We start from the raw sequence: 23,363 nt of genomic DNA on the forward strand, positions 1-23,363 counted from the left end.
GTACCCAGTGACAGGACCAGATGCAATGTGCACAAACTGAAACAGGGGAAATTCACTTAACATCAGTAAACACTTTTATACTGTGAGGTTGTTAGAGTGCTGAATAGATTGCCAGGAAAACTTGTAGACTCTTCATTCTTGTTGGTATCTAAAACTGTACCGGGTGTGCTCTGGGGTAACCTGTGCTAGCTGATCATTTTTTGAGCATAGCACTGGACTAGGTGATATCCAGAGGTGTCTTATAACTTCATTCAGTGCTGAGGGACTGTGTACCAGTGCGGGCTGTGGAAAACAAAAAAAGGGCATCCAGCCAGCCAAGAAAGCTTGTTGCCAGCATGGTATTTTCCTGTTTGCATTGATTTAACACCTGTGGAATCCTATACTTCCTTTTCTCATTTTTGCATCCTTGCAAATATGTACCTCCCTAGTTTTCATATCATTTCGGCTCCATCCTTTGCACTGCAAAACACACTAACTTGTCTTCAGCACCACAGTACAATGCTATTGACTCAATCAGTGTTTCTAAGGCAGTCTTGTGAGAGATTATGCATTCCTACCCATGAACAATGCTGGCCTCTGTGCCCCATTGCCCCTGCAGTTACTTTTGGGATGTTTTCTGTGTCTTCGTTTACCTATGGTATGTCTGTCTAGCTCTGGTCCATCTACTATTTTTTTCCCCTAATGCAGAAGGTATTTTATTATTAATACCAGGTATCAATAAAAAGTAAAAAAGCTAGGTATCATCTCTGAGATGTTTCTGAGAACATTTTACTAACAATGAGTTTATTTGCTTGGGGATTCTTTTTATCCAGGTTCTGAACAGTTGCAGAATCAATGCTTAGCCCTTGACAAGTAAAAATAACAACTGAATGAATAATATAATAAAATATAACTGTGTATATAAAATATAACAGCTGAGCAAATAATAAAAATCCCCCAGCCTATCCTGGGGGATCATGGGAGAGATGCTCCAGCTTAATCCTTAGAACTGGATTCACTTTCTGCCTGATGACTGTGACACCTAGCTGTGCAAGGCAGGGAGTTCTGCCTGCCCCTCTGCAATGTCCTCTTCTGGTACAAACCAGGGGGCTTGCTGGTGCCAGCAACTTCAGCTACACCTGGGCCAGTTCCACCTCTAACACACCAGCAACCAGGAGCCGATGAGGAGGCAGCTCCTGAAGCACTGTGCAAGCAGGGGCAGAGAGACTTGAGGGCAGAGGGACTGCGCCCCTACAGGCTTGCATCGGAGCCTGGAGGCCTTTATTTTTATCCTCTTGACAAGTCATCTGCAAAACAACTTCAGAGCAGCTGTAGCTTGGTTTGAACCTTCCTGCAAGCAGTGCTAGTTCCCTGTTCCCCTGGTTTAAGCACAGCCCCTTGCCACAAGCACACTCCCTTGGGCTCTTGGAGGTGACCACAGCAGATCCTCTGTCACCAGCAGAGCAAGTGCTCACCAAGCACAGGAAACCTCCCTTGGCCCGCAACAATAGTTGTGGCAGAGTATTCTCATGGTGCCGCACAAACTTCATTTGGATTTTTTTTTATGAGCTCTTCAGTTTAGCAAAACACTTGCTCTTCCCCTCATCAGGACTGGTAGAAATTAGGCTTACTGCCAGTGCATGAAAGCAGAAATTGTAACTGTTTCAAAAACAAGAGTTGAAGTGAGACAGCAAAAAGTCTGCTGCACCAAATTTGCACAAGAAAATCTGGTTTTGTAAAAGTGTGAGCAAAGGGCTGGAGACTGAGCAGCTGAAGGGGAGGTAGCTGCTCAGCTTGGTGGAGGCATCCTCTGATGGAGAAGGATGCTCCCCGACCCGCAGAGAGGCCCCTCCACGTCCCACAGCCGTTTCCTTGTGGCTCAGGTCTCAGGCCCTCTCTTTTGAAGAAGTGGTTTCCCTGTGGGCAGTGACATGCACCCTTAAGGCAACCACCTGCAGGCTCAGTTTCACTCGCAGGGCTGGGGACTGCAGAGCACTGCCAGCCATGACAGCGAGCTGGCCCTGCCACCACCCCGCTGGAATTCCATGTCAGCTAGCAGGTGAGGTCTTCTCATCACACTCCTCGGGCCCTTTTGCCTCCATTTCCCACTCTCTCACTGCATCCCTTCACATCTGTCCCTTCTTTCTCCTTTGATTTCTTTTTCTCCTGAATCTTTTATTTTCTGTCCCACCTTTCTTCTCTCTTCTGGGGATGCTCTTCTTCCTTCCATCACCCTAATCTCTCCTAGCCCAGCCTAGCTTTTGCTCTTACTGCATCTGACACATTTCATGCGCAAGGCAAAAAATATTTAAATATACTGATTTTTTTTGTTCTCTTTCTCCTGATGTAAATGTGTTTCCTGCTGTTAATGTTAGCTTGACCTGAACACTTTAAGTAATATACTTGCAATTTCCCACATAAATAATCTGTGAATTAGATACCTTTGTGAAGTGAAATATAGTGATTCATCTTTGTCTTACCAGCTTTTGTTCTTACCAGCTAATGATCTAAATAGAAGAAGGCATGATCTTAATATATAGAAAGTACCTTTGTTTATTGTTAGAGTGAAGAGTTTTGGAATACAAAGCTTTATTTCCTCTACTGAAAATCAGCTCAACAATTAACTGTTAAGAAAAAAGGAAATAGCATTTGCTTCCATCTCAAATGCCTGAAACTGTTTTTCTCTAAAATTAATGACTTGCTCCTATCAAAAATGATCTTGCTTATTCAAAATCCAGGACTGAGTGCATGTTTTTCGCCTAATTGATACAGTCCTCATGCATACCTGAGAAAGTTTTTTAACAACCTGTGGTCCATTTTCAGCTCCATATGCAGAGATAATAATATTTACTTCAAAAAGCAATTGTTAGATATTATTCATTCATGGTTGAAAGTCTACGTGAGCTATTTGAAGAGAAGGTGGAGTAAAAATGAAAATGAATATTTTATGATCTCCTGATTTGCATGACTGCTGATACTACTAAGCAAATCTTGTCAAAGAGGGATTTCTGTGTTTTCTTCTTGACTGAGGTTTGCTAGTTTTGCAGGCTGCATAACAAAATAAATAAAAATTATTAGCATCTGGGATGTGATTGTGCCCAAAGGCCTTTGTCAGCATGGCTAAGAGACAGTTCTGCAGGGCGAGCAAAAGGTGTGAGAGCCCCAAGATGTGATTAACTTCCAGGAGGACTGGTGTTCCTTCTGTTGAGATATTATTTAGTCAAGGCAAGGTGTACAGGGAGATGGTGTTTCTTCTTGTAAGGGTAGCTGTTATAGGGGAAAAACTGCAAATGCTTTTGGACATACAAACCAGAAAGTATCTGAAGGGTCAGAGACAGAGCTGACAGCAAAAATCCTGAGAACTGCTAGTTCCATACATCTCTCTATCAGATCACTATTAAAAACAATTTTGATGTAAATAATGTTAAGCATTCAATGAATTATGTATACTTTCTTTAAAATGCCTGTGTTCCCTTTAAGAATCTATTGTCTAGAGATAAGAATGAGTAATAAATTGTGCAGACAACAGATGATGAACCAGAATCATCAGAAATGGCAATACTTAACCAATTAAAGGAAAGCTAACCCATAATAACACCTGGAGGACAATCTCCACAATATCTTTAGACTTAAGGCAGCAGGTCGGTCTTTAAATTACTGGCTCAAAACTGCAAAAGTTTCCAGAAAGAACAAGCATATTGCCTGTGTTAGTTGTTGGAAATAAATGGTCCCCAGCAGCAAGACATTTAATCTTTCTTGAAGTCCAAGGACTACAGAAAACAATATATCCAATGCAATGTATATGTAAATACAGCTATATACATTAAAAGCACTGTTCTGGTTTCTCACCTTCTTCTGGTCATCCCAAGCAAGAGTTTGTGGCTAAAGGGAATGTTATCTACTGTACAATTAGCCTTGCATTAGGGGATGAAGGGGGAGGGTAAATGTGGCCTGAGAACAGAGGCAGTAGTAGTTTCGTGTTTTGCAAGTTGGAGTATTTTGTAAAAAGAGACTTTCAGTGACCTTTCTCATCAGAGGAAGTTTTACATTGACAGCCACTCTTGCTCCCTTTTTTTTCTGCGCCCCTTCTTACTGAGAGATGTTCATGAAACCCAGTTTGAGGGCACCTGAGAGAAATAATGATGTGAGATGCTTCCTAAGATCTCCTTGAGGCTGGCAAATGACAGGAAATTTTGTATGAGCAAGGACTGCATACTCAGATGCTGACAAGCTCTGAATCAGATTATGGTGTGTCTGACTTTACAAAAATTATAGGGCAATGCTGTTGAAGACTCCCTCACAGAACATACAAGTGCCCATTACATTCCTATGGTAGACATCCTGGAAAGTATGAGAGGCGCCAGCACACTTCTTTCTAAGGAGAACCCCAGAAATGTGTGGGACCCAGCCACCTGCAGGATCTATTCATCTCCCAGCAATACACTGGTTTCTCTCCAACAAAACAGCTGACAAACATTCCAGAGCAAGTTCAGGCACTGAGCCCTGCCACTGGCAGGAAGGTGAAATCAATGAGCACCCCAGGGGGAATCAAGTTTGATCTTGTCTCTTTCCCAAAACATGCAAAAACTTGGTTGCAAGCTGGCTGTGAATGCTGGATAAGGCCAGTACATGGTATGCTCACTCAGGGAAACTGTTTGGCCCAGCAGACCACATGCTCATGGTCATCTATCACCATATATTTCATGGATCAGAAGATAAGGTATCACTTCTGAAGATTCCTGAAGGTGAAAAGACTATGCAGGAAAACAGTTATTTTCCAAGGGAAGAAAATGCAACTTAAAACTATGGGGTTTTTATTTCTTTTGAGGTTTGGAGCCATTTGCTTCTCCCTTTTTCTTCTTCAGAAAATTCCCCAGGTTACCCATATTCCAAGCTACTGAGAAGGAGGAAGACGCCCAGAGTGCAGCCTAACTTCCAGGGCTGCCCCCACATCTCTGCCCAGTGGTGGGTGGGTGCAGCTGCCATGGCTGCTCAGCAGAGGCAGGTTTGTCAGCAGAGCAGAGCTGTGGGCATCCTGTCCTGCTGCAGCATCCACTTCAAGAGCTCCTCCTATAATGACCCCCAAACTAGTATAGCATGGAGCACCTCTTGTTCACAGGCTTCTGAAAATATATCTTTCAAAATACCTGAAACTTCATGAAACTCACTCACATTTCAGTTGAGTAGCTGGTTTAGATCACTGGATTGAGTTAGGTTTTCTAAAAATCTTCCTTTAAAACTGCTGAAAAAAATGAGGGCAAATAGAAAAGCTAGCTTATTGCCTGGGTATGTAGCTCTGTTACTGTGGTAAAAGTAAAACAGTATTTACTCCTTTGTCGGTAGATAAGATTTCTAATGTGTGAGATACAAGTGCTAATTTGAAAAGTGTTTTATTGTTATAACATGCTCTATAAGGAATATGTTGGATTTTACATTTGTACAACTGCTTTGGAATTGCAATTATTTTTAACCCTAACCTCCTAATGAGACAAATAACAACAAGTGTATTTGAATTTTTATTAATTTTTACCATATTTGATACTAAATAGCAACTATGACCTTTTTCAAATACCTTGGATTTGTTTTTGTCTTTTCACATTTTGCAGCAAAATTGTTCCTCCCACTCTCCTTCTTTCTTTCCCTCCTTCCTCCATACACAAGTCAGGTCTTCTCTGTCCCCTCCTCATTCCCTTTCCCAGGTAAGTAAGGACAATATCATCTAGTCAGTCATAGAAACCTGTTTTCATTTAAAAGGGATGTTTTACAATACTAGGATGACAAATAGTATCAGTTCTTTATCTGCCATCTTGTTTTCATTTCTGTTTCAGACAGATATTTTTCTCCTTGTTGATTATGTGTGCTGACTCTTATAACTTTACATTTAGATACGTAAGTTAAAGTATCTAGCAAGAAGTTATTCATTCCACTAATGTCTACCACTAATGTCAGTAGAAGTGCTAGAGTGCGTCAGGTAATGAGACGGGAGTTCTTTAACACAAAGCAGTTAAAAAAAAAAAGAAAGAAAAAAGTTAAAGCAAACTTACTTATGTCATTAGATGAGACTAATCTGTTTACCTTACTTTAGGGTTGTCTATCCAGCTTCTTAATAACACAAACATGCCATTCCCATGAGCAAACATCCTCTAGAGAACAGTCAAGAATAAGGACAGCCCAATGCTACTTTCTGATTCATGGGAGGCCTCTGTGGTGGCATCACACCGGCACTTCTTTGCCTACAAAATTGTCCAGTGGCTCACAGAATCACAGAAGGATTGAGGAAGGGACCTCTAGAGGTCATCTGGTCCAACCCCACTGCCCAAGCAGGGCCACCTAAAGCCAGCTGCTTAGGACCCTGTCCAGGTAGCATTTCAATGCCTCTGAAGGTAGAGACCACCACCTCTCTGGGCAATGTGTGTCCCTGTTTGGTCACCCACATGGTGGAAAAGTCTGTGCCCATTGTCTCTGTGTCACTGGGCACAACCAAGAAGAGCCTGGATCTATCCTCTATGCACCCTCCCCTTCAGGTGTTTGTACCTCTGAGCCTTCTCTTCCTTGGGCTGAAGAGTCCCAGTTCTCTCAGCCTTTCCTCGTCTGAGAGATGTTCGTGTGCCATAATCATCTTTGTGGCCCTCCACTGCACTTTCTCCAGTATGTCCCTGTCTCTCTTACACTGAGGAGCCCACAGCTTGGCACAGGACTCCAGGTGTGTCCTGGACAGGGCTGAGTAGAGTCAAAGGACCTCTGTCTTCTGGCAAAACACCTCCTAATGTGGCTCATTGTTCACCATATTTAGTGGGGTGAAAGGTGATGTGGGAGCCGATAAGAAACTCCCTTGAGAGGACGGAAGATGTGGACAAGAAGCAGAAGAAGAACCAGCCACAATGTAGGCTCTTCCTCAGAGAGGCTGCCATGGTAGCTGAGGTTCACTGTCTTTTCAGCCACTTTTCAGCCACTTCCCAAAAAAGAGTGTCCTCAGTCGTCCCAGTTATTCTTTGCAAACTAGATCACAAGTGGCTGGAGTGGCCCAAAATGTAGCTAAAGCGGCAGTGATTTCAGTGAGCTCCCTGTGAGCACCAACCTGGGCAGTCGAATTTATTGCTTAGGACATAACAAAACAGAGGAAAAAGTATTGAAAACAGTGACAAAGTAATTAGATATAGATTTAAAAAAAACATGAAAGAGTAAATTTCTTGCAGTTGTTTTCATCTGGGACCTGAAAATGGAGGGTTGATGAAAAGAGGAGGAAAATTAAAAATACAGAAAATAAATTTGTAGACAGAGTTTTCCCTGTTGCTTGTGTTAAGCTGTGTTGGAGTAGGTGGATCTTGGCAGTGGTCCTCTGCGGCCAGTTGATCGAACTTTTCCATTTCTCATGTGTTGAAGAAGATCTTGTAGATTAAGGCATAGATTAAATTTGGGAGGACTAGGGAAGTGAACTTCTTGGGAGAGGCAGTGTAGTTTCACTACAGAAACTGACATAAAATGGATGTTATCAACCAGCAGAACCCTTTGCTAACAGTTGCATTGGATGCACAGAAATGGTTTACTCACTGTGACAACAAGTTCTAGTTTAACATCTCTTCTGAAGAAACACTTTTGAGACCACTACAATAAACAGGGGCACAACCCAGTTCTTCTGAGAAGGAATTTTTACTGAGTGAGTTGTTCTTATGAAAACACAAACTTTTTTCTATTTTTTTTCTCCAAAATTAGAGATTCATAGGATCACTTAGGTTGGAAAAGACCTCTAAGATCAAGTCCAAGAATTAATCCAGCACTGCCAAGTCCACCACTAACCAAGTTCCAAAGTGCCACAACTGCACATCTTGTAAATGCGATGGTGACTCAACCGCTTCCCTGGGCAGCCTGTTCCAATGCATGACCACCCTTTCCTGAAGAAATGTTTCCTAATATCCTATCTAAACATCCCTTGATGGAACTTGAGTCCTTTTCCTCTCTTCCTCTGATTTGTTATCTGGGAGAAGAGGCTGACCCCCAGCTCACCACACCTTCTTTTAAGGTAGTTGTAGAGAGCAACAAGGTCCCCCATGAGCTTTCTTTCCTTCAGGCTAAATTCTCTCAGCCGATCCTCATCAGACCCGTGTTCCAGGCCCTTCCCCAGCTTTTTAAAATATTTTTAAGCTTTTATCTTTAAGTAGAAAACTGGAGACTCTATGCAGAAAAATAAATTAGTCATCAGCGATTTAACTAATGCGTGAAAGAATTTACAAGGAACTTCTGTTTCACATTTCGTTCCCTAACGAATATAAAAGAGCAGGGCATCTCCTCTGCAGTCACACAGGAACCAGATGTGGGCGAGTCAGGGGTCGGCGCTGTATCCCCACGGCAGTCCCACAGGAGTGCCGGGATGCGCGGGGCTGTGCGGAGCTGCGCGGAGCTGTGGGAGCTGTGAGAGGCTGTGCGGGGCTGTGCGGGGCTGTGCGGAGCTGTGCGGGGCTGTGCGGAGCTGTGCGGGGCTGTGGGAGCTGTGCGGGGCTGTGCGGGGCTGTGCGGGGCTGTGCGGAGATGTGCGAGCTGTGCGGGGCTGTGCGGGGCTGTGCGGGGCTGTGAGGAGCTTTGCGGGGCTGTGCGAAGCTGTGAGAGGCTGTGGGAGCTGTGCGGGGCTGTGTGGGGCTGCGTGGAGCTGTGCGGGGCTGTGCGGAGCTGTGGGAGCTGTGCGGGGCTGTGCGGGGCTGTGCGGAGATGTGCGGGGCTGTGCGGAGCTTTGCGGAGCTGTGCGGGGCTGTGCGGGGCTGTGCGGGGCTGTGCGGGGCTGTGGGAGCTGTGCGGGGCTGTGCGGAGCTGTGCGGGGCTGTGCGGAGCTGTGCGGAGCTGTGCGGGGCTGTGCGGGGCTGTGCGGAGCTGTGCGGGGCTGTGCGGAGCTGTGGGAGCTGTGCGGGGCTGTGCGGGGCTGTGCGGGGCTGTGCGGAGCTGTGCGGGGCTGTGGGAGCTGTGCGGGGCTGTGCGGGGCTGTGCGGGGCTGTGGGAGCTGTGCGGGGCTGTGCGGGGCTGTGGGAGCTGTGCGGGGCTGTGGGAGCTGTGCGGGGCTGTGCGGGGCTGTGCGGGGCTGTGCGGGGCTGTGCGGGGCTGTGGGAGCTGTGCGGGGCTGTGCGGGGCTGTGCGGGGCTGTGCGGGGCTGTGCGGGGCTGTGGGAGCTGTGCGGGGCTGTGCGGGGCTGTGGGAGCTGTGCGGGGCTGTGCGGGGCTGTGCGGAGCCGCAGCGCCCCCTGCCGCCCGAGCGCCTCCCCGCCGCTGCCGCGTGTCCCTGTCGCTTGTCCCCGCACGGACACTGTCCCGGGACAAACAGCGCGGAGCGACAGCGCCTGGACGGGTGGCAAAAACTGGAGAGGAGATGGGGAGAAGAGGGGTGGTGGCAGATGCAGGTGGAAAAATAATCCTCCTGAAGGGCTGCAAGCCGTGGCAAACAAGACTAGCAGGGGACAGTGATATTCCAGGATGTTGTATAGTATCAGTGTTGGTTCCCATTATTAATTTTTGACTCGGTACACAGACCCGAACTGAGCACTTTCCAAAATGATGAGACCTCCCCTGCTCCACTCGTCTCACTGCTGTCTTACTCAGTGACTCAATCTAGAGATTCTTGTCCCCTCTCTGTAAACCCTCCACACAGAGCTATCACACTCTATAGGCTTTCCTTTCCATCCCAAAACTCAATCATGCTTGAACATGACTGTGCATAATTAAATCAATTCATGTGACATTTATTGTAACTAACTGGTAAGACCAGATAAATGACTGCTCCTGACCTAGACTACCCCAGCCTATGTTACAACAGCTAGTCACAATTAGCATGCACTGCAGCAGAGGCATCTTGTCTCAGACCTTGCTTGTTAAACCTTGTTATAACATGGTCATTATTCCAAAACATGGAGCAACACCTCTGGCCTCATCACCATGTAAAAATGAACTCACAAAGTGCATATTTTTCTGAGCTGGAAGCTGAAAGATTGAAGATGCTGAGGAAGGAAGCTGTGCAAAAAAAAGATGAGGAAGGACAACAGTTAAGTTTGACGTGAGATAAAATATGGTTAAAAGGTAGGAATTAATTTAAGATCAGTTCTTTCTACTTGTTGTTCCCCCCTCTGATTTTTAGCATATTTGTATTGAGTACAATTCTCACTTTAAGATCCCCCACTTCGGGGGCGATTTGAGAAAAAGGCTGCCACATGCAAAAGTGGGGGGTTCCAAGACTTAATGAATGAATATTAAGCTCATCTATGCCACCACTTTAAAGATTTGTTTCTGGCAATTCATGACAGACATAACAGTATTCTTGGGAAAAACAGTCCTTTTACCTCCCCTGATCAGGAAGAAAATTTTGGAGAGTTGATCCAGAGAGTCACACTCAGAGGACATAGTCAGAAGACAAATAAGATCCAAATCATAATTTGCTTTATGTAAATCTTCTGAGATGCAAAGCAGAGGGAAAGATTATTCTATGTCTAGGAAAGGCCTGAGTGCTATGTAAAATATTAAGCACCCTGAGCTGAACACAAATACAAAATATATCCCTTGGTATGAAGAGAAAGGTTTTCATACTTCACAGTTCTCCAGTTCTCAAACTATTGTCTTTCTGATTAACTCAGGCTTTCAGCATATTTTGGAGTGGTTTTACCAGTTTTCCAAAGGCTACTTTTTTCAAACCCCATCTGAAAATAAAATTTTGGAAGCAGTTCCATTCATCTGATGGCTGAACTAGCTTAAACAGACCTTGGTTTGGTATCTCTGCAGTAGATTCAGGCCTTTCTTCTCAGCACCATAACACGTAAGCTCCCTTTTTGCCTTTTACAGGCATTTCCCCAAGTCTGTGCCTACACATTTTGATGAAATCCTGGCTCTGTTTATGGCAACTAAATGTTTGCCTGACTGCAGGGAGAACAGGATTTCTCCTACTGCTTTTATTTTTGTATAACCTATAAAAAGATAATGAAGATGGAAAGCAGGCATAAACAAACATTGTTCAGAGGCACCAATTTATTTTCATTTGAACTTCACTCTAGTTCAGCAATACACAATATGATTATGCATGCTACATATTTGATATTCTTTAGCCAGTGCTTTCAGTCTGCAGTTTTTAATTTGGGTTTTCAGGAGGGTGACTGATGTGCAGACCATCACAGCAGTCCCTAAACAGGCCAGCTAGCTGAAAGATCAAGACAGCGAATCAGTGTTACCATTTTCTCAATGTTTCTTTTCTTGATTTTACTTCTTCTGAAAGGTTAATTCATGCTCCGATTTTCTATTTTGTCCTACACAAGTCTTTAAGACCTACACAAGTTTAGGCCACTCAATATCATGTAAATACTTCTTATTATCACATTACTCTTTTGTTTCTCACTGTAAAGGGTCTGAAATCACATCAGGTTCAAAATATCCTTCCTTACTGTGAAAACCTTCCTGGATTTCACAGGAATAAAGGTAGACCATGGCAGTGGCAAGCTGTTTGCAGTTTACATTTCCTCTTACACATGAGGGTGTCAGGGTGCTCACTACTCCTCTTCCAGCATATAGTCCCACATACCATCCCTTACAGATGTAGCTCCAACTTATCAGACACCTTGTTTGCGTGTCTTGTTCACAGTCTGGTTGCTACATTTGTCTAACTTTTAGCTGCAAATCTTCTCCCTGTTGGTGTTTAAATACACCCTTCCCTTTTCTGCTGTGGCCTTAGGAATCCCCCTAACAAGGCAATATGAGGAAAGTGGAGTAATGCCACATTTGGGTACACTGGCTTAGCTTGTACGGTCAGAAGCTAAAATTATTCACAAATCAGAAACCTAAAGCAAGGGAATGCTCAGCAGGCCAAATGAGTTGAGTTTTTGAGGTCATATTTTCAGGTAGCTTCTGCTGGTGTGCTTTAGAAATCAGAGGATGTAGGGGGATTTCCATCAGCTAAATCCCTGGCTGTGAGCCAGGTGAATGGTCTCTGCTTTGAAAAGGGTGAAAGGAAAATCAACCAACAAACCAACAGCAGTGGAGAAAGCTATGCAGAGAAGAACTTGGTGAAAAGCTAGGCAGGGAGCTAGAAACCTGAGTTGCACTGGTGGAAGGAATTCAGCATGCTTGGTGTAGATACTTCATGAATACCTGTCTTCAGCTGCCCTCTGGCACTCCCTGTCAAGATGTACCATTATTGCTTTGTAGTCAAGGATGGAGATACATGTCTTCACAAAAAAATCATATTCATATTTCCTGAGGGTAACACAGAGGGTCTTACTCAGACATCTGCAAAAGCAGACAGTTGCCTGTGCATGCTGTGGAAAGGTGGCAAGCAAAATGAAGTGTATGTTGGGTGCCTGAATGAGAAAGACTCAGCCTTCATCCACATTTGCCAAGGAGAAGAGTTTGTCAAAGTGTTGTCAGCTCAGAGCTCAGATGGTTCCAGAAGACACAAATTACATGGTGGAGATGGCAGCAACTCTTACTCATTTCTTCCTACTTCCAGTTTTGCTCCTTCGTTGCCAGCAGAAAGAGTCTCCTCATGTTCACCCTTCAAGTACTTTGTAATGTGTTTACCTTTTTTCCTTCTTTTAACTCTGTGCCTAGCTTTACATACAACCATCTCAGGAGCTGAGGGGGAAAAAAAGAAAACAAAGCAAAAAGCCAAAGCCCGAGGGCAGAAATATTTCAGGTTGCCAGGGGAGAGATGTTATTATATGATTCACAGCTTATTCACTGTTGACAGCTGGCTTTAGGGAATTAATGGAAATCAGACATATTTCACCCAGCCAGTTGTACAGTCTTAATTCTGTTTGGTGTAGTGGTGGGTACATGGTAAGTGTATCTGGTTTAAGGCTAAAAGGTAACCTTTCAAGCTGCAGTCCCTGCAGAAAGACTTACAGGAAACATTCTGGAGACATGATGCCTTTGAGGAATCAGATGCTTTCCCGCACTGCTTACACGTAAGGACAAAGGACATCTGCTACTTGGGGCATCCACAACTGCTCTGGGCAGCCTCATCCAGTGCCTTCCTACCCTCATAGTGAGGAATTTCTTCCTAATACCTGATCTAAACCTGCCCTCTTTCAGTTTAAATCATTCCCCCTTGTGCTACCACCACATGCCCTTGTAAAACATTCCCCTCCAGCTCTCTGTAGCCCACTGCAGGTGCCTGCAAGGTGGTAAAAGGCCTCCCCAGAGCGTTCTCTTCTCCCAGCTCTCTCAGCCTGTCTCCATAGGAGAGGTACTCCTGACCTCTGATCATCATTGTGGCCCTACTCTGGACTCACTCCAATGACTCCACATCCTTCTGTACCCCAGAGTTGAGCACAGCATTCCAGATGAGGTCTCACAAGAGTAGAGGGGCAGAATCCCCTCTCTTGACCTGCTGGCCATGTTGCTTTGGATGCAGCCTAGGATGAAGCTGGCTCTCTGTGCTGTAAGGGCACACTGCCAGCTCATATTGAGCTTCATATCCACCAGCACTCCTGAGTCCTTCTGCTCAGGGCTGCTCTCAATCCATGCTCCACTAAGCCTGTGTTTGTGCCTGGGATTGCCCTGACCCAGGTGCAGCACCCTGCACTTGGCCTAATTGAACATCATGAGTTTCCCACAGGCTCACCTCTCAAGCCAATCCAAGCTCCTCTGGATGGCATCCCTTCCCTCCAGCATGTCAACTGCAGCACATGGCTTGGTGTCATCAACAAACTTGCTGAGGGTGCACTTGGTCCCACTGTCAGTGTCTCATAAAGATGTTAAACCATATTGGCCCCAATACCAATCCCTCAGGAATACCACTCATCATTGGTCTCTCCTTGGACATCAAGCCATTGATCATCCAGCCAATTCCTTATCCACTGTTTGATCCTTCTGTCAAATTTGTGTCTCTCTATTTTAGAGACAAGGATGTCATGCAGGACATTTTCCAATTCTTTGCATAGTCCAGGTAAATTATGTCAGTCGCTCTTCCCTCACCCACCAATGATGTAACCCCTTCCTAGAAGGCCACCAGATTTGTCAGGTGCCATTTGCCCTTAGGGAAGTCATGTTGGCTGTCACCAATCATGTTCTCATTTTCAATGTGCCTACTCACAATTTCCAGGAGAATCTGCTCCATGATCTTGACCAGCCTCGAGACTGCCTGGCCTGTAGTTCCTCAGGTCTATTTTTTTCCCCTTTGAAAATGGGACTTACATTTTCCCTTTTCCTATAAGTGAGAATTTCACAGGACTGACACAGCTTCTCAAAAATGATGGGTAGGGGCTTAGCCACTTCCTCTGCCAGCTCTCTCAGGATTCCAGATGCATCTCATCAGGTCCCATGGACTTGTTCACCTTCAGGTTCCTTAGATGTTTTCAAACCTGATCTCATACAGCAGGCAGTTCTCCATTCTCCCAGTCCTTCCCTTTGCCTTCTGTGGGAGGGGTGGTGCATGATCATCCTCCACCTCACAGTGTGCAAACACTGACCTGTGCTGCAGGGCCCTTTCCAGCACAATGATGCACAAGTGAAGTGCAAGAGAGACTCTGTATTTGGTAATGTGGTTTCTAAAGGAGACTCTATAAGACATAGAGCCTTTTGTCTTTAGACATTTTCTGCAGTATTATGGGACATACTTGTAAAGTGTGATGTGCCTGTACTTTTGAAAGGTTCTCCAAATAAACTTTCTTCTCAGCTTCAATACACAAATGCAGAGTTAGCAAATTCATGTGGTATATCTGCATATTCAGTTTGGTTTTTCTTTTTTAAGAAGCAATCTTTCTACAGTTCTGTTGTATTTTAACTAAAATAATTATCCCCAAGCAGAGACCTAGACTTTATTGCATATGTTTTCTATTTCTGTTTTGCAGTTTTTGTTATGACAGCAGTTGCTTTCACTTCTACAATGACTCAAAATACATCTGAGATCATGTGTGGGTTTATCACCCAGAAGGATGGAGATTCAGGAGCACCAGAGACATCAGTATCTCCTAAGGTGATACAATGGAGAACAAGTTGCTTATAAAATGTTCCTGTCCATTCCAGAAACACTTTCCCAGGAGCTTACAACACCCTAAACCTTTGTAATGTTAGGATAGCACAGTCGAAACAACCAGAGTTATGCCAAATATGACTACAGAAAGTTAGAGGGATATGTATCTCACAATCCATACTTTGAAACTATGAATAGTTAAGTACCAGTTTTCTCTAAAGCTAGCTTTTTAATTGACACCTTCATGCTCTCTTATATTGGCATGCCTGAATACTGCTGGATATTGCTGGCAATGTATCAGTGTAAAAATATGTATGAAAATATGTACCCTTAAGTGGAAATTGCCAAGCTGTGGTGTGTTTGTGCTGTAGCTGCTGGGACTGACAGGGAAGCTGTCCATTCCCTCCACCCTCTATTCCCTCCACCAAAGCCCATAAATCCCTGCCAGATCTAAACCTTTATTTGGATGCCAAACCTGGACAATGAGTCAAACACAATTTTATTTTCTTCTCTTCTGACTCAAAATGGCAGAATGCCAGGTGGAGGTGAGGTGTGACTAAATTATAAATCAGCTGAGATCTTCTGTTAAAATATTTCCTGAGGATTCTTGTTTCAAGGAAGTCTTATGAAACCTTTTTCATTTTGAGCAAATAAATCAATAATTCAAATAACAAATGGAAACATATCAGCCAAAGCTGTGCTGTCCTTGTATCTGACAAGGAAGAATATGGCTGTTATTTCTAGGTACTTCTCAGGTCAAGAGAAAGGAAAAGGGAGCAAGATATGAGAAGAACCAACCAGCCAAGCAAAATGGGGATGAAATGAACTCTGTCTTTTATAAACTTACACTGGATAAAATTCACCCAACAAAGCAATGGAGACATTTAGGACTCCTCTTCAGATGGGGCTACTTGCTTGCCACCTTTTGCTGCAGCTAATCTTAGACACTCATTAATCTGTTGGTGGCTTTCAGAATGACTGTGGAAGATTCTCTTTCTGTTTGCAATTCTCCTTTAGCTGTACACAGTGGAGAGGAAATGAAAATAAGACAGCGTCCAGCCCGAATGTTCCTTACCTAGTAAAACCCCCAAGGAGCTGAGGAGCAATCTAGCCAGATGATGCAGTGACAGGCAGTGAGATGCTGAAATAAACCCAACATTTTGAGCCTGCCTTTGCATCCAAGTTGCAAACAGAAAGGTTTTATTATAGTTCTGTGTCTTCCTATGGCTCTAAATAAAAAGAAACAAAATCCAGTATAAACCTATATCACTAACTGAAGTTATCATGGCTCTGGATAAAATTGTTCTGTGATGTGTGTCTAGAGAACCAAATTAACTAATTCAACAGGAATCCTATAGAATTTTTTCATGCAGTAATTCAATATACTTATTAATAAGTTTGATGGTAGAGATGAAAAAAAACCTTTAAAATATTTGAATGCGAAGAAAAGCAAATTAAGCTAGTTGCTAATAAATACCTAACAATCTGTCCTCTTACATTACAGGTTTCTAATATTTTGGAAGATCTTGGGTGTTACTTGAATTCTCAAGGAGCCAAGAACATCTACCAAACAATTAGAAATGTTGAAGTCAATGTATTTGAAGATATTGAATTAAGAATAACAATGAGCATTTCAAATATCATTTCATGCTTTTGGTTCTTTAAAAACAGCAAGGCTTGTAAACTTTCTTTTGACTCAGAGAACAGGTAAGTCAAGGGATGTCCTGGATCAAAGATCCTTTAAGAGATCCTTTCTTTTAGGATGCAAATGGAATGTTTTCTGTGACTGTGCCTGCGTTTTATTTCATGTAATGCATTATCTTTTTCAATCTCCTAATCCTGAACTGTTGTCACCCAGCACCACATTACTGATTGTCATTTAGATCAATGTACACATATGAATCTTAAGAACATTATTAATAATCTTGTTCTTTTAATTTGTATAGCATCATGCATGGGTGTCTCCACGCACTCTCTGATGAATTTGAGCTTTGCCATGCTCGTATAAGGAAAAGTTGTGATTTTATAGTCAAAGAAACAGAGGCATGAAGAATTATGTGACTTTTAAGGTCATAGTGTAGATCAAGAACAACAGAAACAGCATTGTAACTCTCACAGCCGTATCTGTGCTGGAACCTGAGACTGGATGGTTGCCTCTCTGTGCAAAACCTGTGGAATGAAACTGTAGGTAAAGCATTTAGCTGTGGAGCTCCTGAACTGCCTTAAGCTGAGAAAGGCCATCCTTCCCCAAGCTCAGCATTAAGCATGTGGTACTGTGGATTTAAATTCCTGTGTGTTGCTTGTGTTGGAAGACACATGATGAAAGCATTTCAGGTTGAAGGGCACTATGTAAATAATGAATAATAGTGTATTTGAAGGGTTTTTGCAAGCACTAAAGAGCTAGCATTTAATTGTGTGTGCTGCATATTACCTTCTTCATATTAACATGACAAATACAACTCTACTTTCTGTTTTATAGATATATTACATCTTTGGCTTTTTCCCAAATAAAAGAAGGACAAGCTGGAAAATACACCCTCTTGGTCACAAGTAAAACTGGCAATTACACAGTGGTTGTGCCTGTTCTCATCCGAAGTAAGTATATCTACATGAAAGGGCTCTTTCCATCAATAGGTTCAAGGGCAGAGGCTCAAGCTCAGTCAAAGCAATGAAGCTTTCATGTGCTGCACTTCAAGCATCTTCCTAGATTAGCATAGCACTTGGAAATGTCTTCGGAGGCTGAAGTCAGAACCACAAACTGTGTGAGAGTTGCCTTTCTCTAGTCAATAAACCATGCAAATGAAGAAATAAAGATGTAAATGTGCAGACGCTCTCTTCTCCCCTGTGAGAGATTCCCCTCTGTGTCGAAAGGACAAACTGAGGGTGTCTTTTTCTGTGCTTTCAAGGCTCATAGGCTGGATTTGTTTGCTTTCATTTTAACCTGTTTAGTCTTGATGTTGCTAGCTGGGTTGTAATCTGGACCAGATCAGGATATCCTTTTATATTCTGGTGTTTGGTGCTCCTGAGTCACACTTTGACCCATTGCCACTTTTCCACCTGTGCTTCTGCTGGGCCTCTCACTTCTCTCACAGCTTTTCCTTTTACAATTCTGTGGGCAGCAAGAGGCACACTGAGGAAAGGGGAAAGAAAAGGTCATTCTTCTCAGTGCCAGCTTTTACTTATTCACTTTCTCTTAGATCAAAACTCATCAGTTCTGCAGCTGCTCAACACAAGCATGATCAAGAAGCTGAAGTTTTAGTTGCTGTTAAATGCTTGTTTAAATGCTCACGACAGAGGACCTGCAAGGTGCAACTGTTTGAAAGTCTCCCAGTAGGAGCGGATTTGGTTTTCTCAAGGTTCACACCAGAGACATCTCTGATGCAAAGGCAACAGCTGCAACAAAGTGCAAGCTTCTGTTTCTAAGGGTGTCCAAAAACATCTCAAAACCCCAAAAAAGACACATGGTGATATCAATTTTTTACCAGAAGAAAAAGGCTTTAGTATTTTGTGTGGAAAGAGAGAAATTTAAAGATAAAATTTAAAAATGCAAAAAGAAATTTCAAAGAACAGAAGGCAAAACATAAATCCAAACAGCTAAAAGACTAGTGAACCTTTCTAGATACAGGTTTAGCAAGCACTATTACTTGCCTTGATTTTAATACACTGTGGCTAATTAACATTTGCTTTCCCTCTTTATATGTTTTCAAAGTATTTCTTCTGTTTAACTTTTTTCTCTCTCTCTGGTGTCAGAAAAGTCACCTCCAGTCTCTCCTTGTTTTATTTGAAAGCTTATTGCATGCCTCAATTATAATTTTAACAGCTTCATTGAAGGGACAAGGTATTAAATCTTTCATTAAGAATTGCCATCTCTACATCAATTAGGCTTTAGAGGTAAAATGTGTTACTGCATTTGCAAACAAGAATAGTTTGAAACAATGTCGGTAAAGGTCTTTTCCATATCAATTGCTTGGATTGCTTTCTCTTTGCTCCTGTGAATCTAATGTCATAATTACATCTCTCATAAAATCCTTCAGGCTAGATGTGAATCCTTCAACTGGGATGTGAGTCTCTGTAGGTAAAAAAAAACCTCTAAGTCCTAGCTTATAAGAGATAAATGAAGAAAGAAATTACAAAGCCATGAGTATTACTTTCACCTTAGCACATCACCTTGCAGGCAATGGAAGTACAACTGAGAAAAATGTCACTTTTCCACGTGGAAGCTGCAATTCCATTGAAAGATGACTTAGAACTAGACTCAGTGCTTTTCATTTTGAGTCAAATCTTTAACAGCTTTAATACATTAAAGTTTTTCTTCCTAGTCCAAATCTATGCCAGAGAGGTTCAGGAGGCTGGGAATTGTCTAGAAATCATTTCCCTCTGGGTTATAGATGCAGGGGAGAGAAGTGTGCTTGTTAGAAGAAGTAATTATCACCCCTTATGTCTCCATCTTGTATCTGATCTTACTGAGCAAATCCCATTTTGTGTAGAGACCCTGTAATCTCAACAGATACTCCACCAAAGGAGGGGTTTAGAGTGTGATTTCAAAATCACAGGTGCTCCTGCCCAGTGAAATGAGTAGCAGCCACAGCAAATTAACACCTTTCAGTATCAGTCTCAGGATTATCCCCAGTGTATAGAGGCAAGCCATTGGTGCAGGGAAGCTGTGCATTTAGCAATCAAGGCTGAAAAGCTCATGAGACCAACCTACAATGTGCCTACGGCTGAATACTTTTCTGTTCTCTCCGTGCTGAAACTCCTGAAACAAATCACAGATCTGTAACTTTATGTACTACAAAATGATCAAAACACTGTTTCAAAATTATTTCAGCTTTCTTAAACATTTGCATGATTTTTATCAGGAAAACCAGCCAAACCCTATTTCAAGAAAATGGAAAAATCAAATTCTATCAAGTGCATATCTGAGAGCTACCCGCAGCCCTCTGTGGAATGGATATTCTGCAAAACACCTGAAAAGAGGTATGTGTATGTTTATATGCATGTTAAATCTCTAGACTGAAAGTTTGTCATCTTCTGAAGAAAAGGTGACAGGATGAGAAGCAATGACCTCAAGATATGCTAGGGGAGGTTTAGATTGTATATTAGGAAAAATTCCTTCACTGAAAGGGTTGCTAAGCACTGGAACAGGCTGCCCATGGAAGCAATGGAGTCACTGTCCCTGGAAGTGTTCAAAAAATGTGTAACATGGCACTTGGAGATGTGATTTAGTGGTGAACATGGCAGAGGTAGGTTGATGGTTGGACTCAATAACCTTAGAGGTCTTCTCCAACCATAATGATTCTATGATTCTACACTGCTCAGTGTGCCTACTGAGCTGGGGAGATAATTCAAGAAGAGCTTTTGATTCAGAGTTTTTGGAGATGGGCTCTGCTGGTTGGCACATGCACGTACTTGTTGAAAACTTATGTCCACATGGTCCACTTTCAGAGTGCTGCAACATATTTTTCTTACAAATTTTGACTGTTGTGCTCTTTTGGAAACTGTCAGCTCTTGGCTTTAGAAATGTTATTCCAGATTCATATTTTGATGTCACAAGAGCAAATCAAAGGCATCTTGTTTCCCTCTAGTTTTTCACATTGTTTTTAAATTTGAATCTTACAATAACAGAATACTTTGTATTGGAAAGGACCTTTAAAGTCCAAGTGTACTGCAATTTGCAGGTACATTTTCAGCAAGATCAGGTTCCTCAGAGCCCTGACCTAAATTACCTTGAATGTTTCCAAGCATGGGGAATTTGCCACCTCTCTGGCAACCTCTGTCAGTGTTTCACCATCCTCATAATAAAAAAAAAATATTCCTTATGTCTGGTCTAGATCTACCTTTTTTTAGTTTGAAACCATTACCCCTTGTCCTATTGTAGCAGGCCCTACTAAAAAGTTTGTCCTGATCTCACTGATAAACCCTCTTTAATTACTGGAAGGCAGCTGTAAGGTCTTCCCAGGGCCTTCATTTCTCCAGGCTGACCAATCCCAACTCTCTCAGACTGTCTCCATAGTAGAGGTGCTCCAGCCCTCTGAACTTCTCTGTGGCCTCCTCTGGACTCTCTGCAATATGTCCACATCTTTCTTATGTTGAAGGCCCCAGAACTGGATGCAATCCTCTAGGTGGAGTCTCATGAGAGTAGGGGGGCAGAATCACCTCCCTTCACCTGCTGACCATGCTTCTGTTGATGCAGCTCAAAATACAATTGGGTTTTTTGGCTGAAAGTGCACATGGCTGAATCACATCCAGCTTTCCATCCACCTTCTCCCAAGTTCTTTTCAGCAGGGCTGTTCAAGGTCTGTTCATCCCCCAGCCTGCATTGATACAGGGATTGATTGCCCTGACCCAAGGTGTAAGGTGATGACCAAGGTGGTGCAGCACCTTGTGCTTTGCTTTGTTGAACCTCATGAGGTAAGGTTCCCATGGGACCACCTCCTGGGCTTTTCCAGGTCCTCCTGGATGTCATCCCATCCCTCATGTGTGCTGAGTGTACCACACAAACTTACTAAGGATACAACCAATTCCACTGTCTCTGTCATTAATGAAGATATTAGTACTGGCCCCAGTACAGAGCCCTGAAGGACGCCGCTTGTCACTGAGGGCCAACTGGACACCAAGACATTAACCACTACTTTCTGAATGCTACCATCCATCCAAAGTCTCACTCACCAAACAGTCCACCCATCAAATCTGAATCTCTCCAGTTTAGAGAGGAGGATGTTGTGGGTGACTGTGTCAAAGCTTTATAGAAATCCAGACAGGTGACATCTGTTGCCATTCCCTTGTCTGCTGATATTGTCACTCCATCGCAGAAGACCACTGGGTTTGTCAGGCAGGACTTGCCCTTGGTGAAGCTGTGCTGAGAGCTTTTTCAAATCACCTCACTGTCCTCCACGTGCCTTAGCAGAGCTTCTAGGAGGCTCTGTTCCATGGCCTTTACAGGCACAGAGGTGAGGCTGACAGGTTGGCAGTTCCCATGATCTTCCTTTCCACCCATTTTTAAAATGATGCAATGTTTCCCTTTTTCCAGTCTCTGGGAGCTTCACCCAGAGTATTAGAGCTGAGAAGACAAGAGATCATGATTTTGTGAGCTAAATAAAATTTCCCATTCTGTTAATATATAAAGTTTATGCTATTAACAGGGGCAATAATGCCTTTCTCTGCAGCATGGTAGTTCAGGGTCTGGGTCTCATCATGGCCACTGGATTTGCAGCACCTCCCAACACCAGGAAATCAGAGACATGGTGTGAAAGATCAGCCTCTATGATTTCACTCTTCTCTGGATTTTATTCACGTCACTACCTGTCTAAGAACCAGTCTGAGCATATTCAGGGCATTTCAGCCCACATTTCTGCCTAGGCTGAACATTTTTATTTTCTTATCTTTACCTTTCCTAGTTCCTTTTTATTCAGTATGTAAGATCCAGTTTTCCCACTATTGTTTGCATATTCTCATGGCTTGGAGATTTATCAGATTTATTTTCTTGAGATTAACCAAATGAGTCAATGAATAATTATGCTTGTAATTGCAGTTGCCCTTATAAAAGGCATGAAAAAGCTGAAGAAATAAATGGCATACAGATGGTGCAACATGAATTATATCAAACTTACATATGGTGCTGTGCAATTAATATCCTGGGCAGAGAATGCAGCCGCCTCTTTACAATAGGTAACTTCCCTCTAAGGTTTGCTTGCATGTAAGTTCAATCCTGCTGCTGAAGTTAGTTGTCCTATGCATATGAGCATGATTTCTGGTTTAAGCTACTTGTTTGTAATCACTAGACTAAAGCTAACAGCGAATATGACTGTTCTGTCACAGGTTTAAAACTTAATTCCAATAGCTCTTTGTGGTCTCTGTAAAAAGCTTCTTGCCTTTCTACATTTGCTATCTATGTATTGATTTTTTGTTCATGCTTTTAGGACTGTGTGCATGGAAAAGCTCTCCAAAGTGTTCTCAAACATATATATTTACATATAATTATTAATTAATATATGCACTCTGGTTTGTTTGCCTGTTTTCTTAAATAAACCCAACCTCAGTTAAGCTCTTTGCTGCACTGTGCCCTGGAGGTGTCTGGTGAATCATTACAAAATTTGTTTTATCCATTAAGGTTACTAATTTCACAGTTGTGGTAATTATCATTACAATGTAAAAATTAATATCTATACAGCATTAGCAGAAAAAATGTTTATCTAACTGAGCATTTTTCCAGGCAAAGTGGCATTTGCTTCAGTGTCTATGTTTTGATTTTGTAGATTTAAATGAAAGACAAGCAGCACCTTTACCTGAACTACAACTTAAGGTTGGGGAACCATTGTTGATCAGATGCAGAGCTGTTCACCGTAATTATAAATTTGGAATACAACTATCTTTTGAAAACAGAGATGTTGAGCAGGTAAAAAGACAGGGCATATTTTAAAATAGGTTGTATTGGGCTCTATTAACTGATTAAA

The 23,363-nt window shown here is 42.8% G+C and overlaps 1 protein-coding gene across 1 annotated transcript in view; it reads left to right on the forward strand.

The window, feature by feature from the left end:
* Nucleotides 1-1,802: 1,802 nt before the first annotated feature.
* Nucleotides 1,803-23,363, forward strand: part of FLT3 (fms related receptor tyrosine kinase 3) — a 43,847-nt gene continuing 22,286 nt past the window's right edge. The window contains exons 1-7 of the mRNA XM_085062323.1: nucleotides 1,803-2,038; nucleotides 14,789-14,913; nucleotides 16,415-16,617; nucleotides 17,390-17,505; nucleotides 19,770-19,887; nucleotides 22,442-22,578; nucleotides 23,166-23,305. Of these exons, the coding sequence (XP_084918449.1) occupies nucleotides 1,984-2,038; nucleotides 14,789-14,913; nucleotides 16,415-16,617; nucleotides 17,390-17,505; nucleotides 19,770-19,887; nucleotides 22,442-22,578; nucleotides 23,166-23,305 (894 nt within the window). The 5' untranslated portion in view covers nucleotides 1,803-1,983. The remainder of the gene's footprint in view (nucleotides 2,039-14,788; nucleotides 14,914-16,414; nucleotides 16,618-17,389; nucleotides 17,506-19,769; nucleotides 19,888-22,441; nucleotides 22,579-23,165; nucleotides 23,306-23,363) is intronic.

This window comes from Lichenostomus cassidix, chromosome 1, assembly GCF_008360975.1.
Source record: "Lichenostomus cassidix isolate B80296 chromosome 1, HeHo_3.0, whole genome shotgun sequence".
NCBI lineage: Eukaryota > Metazoa > Chordata > Aves > Passeriformes > Meliphagidae > Lichenostomus > Lichenostomus cassidix.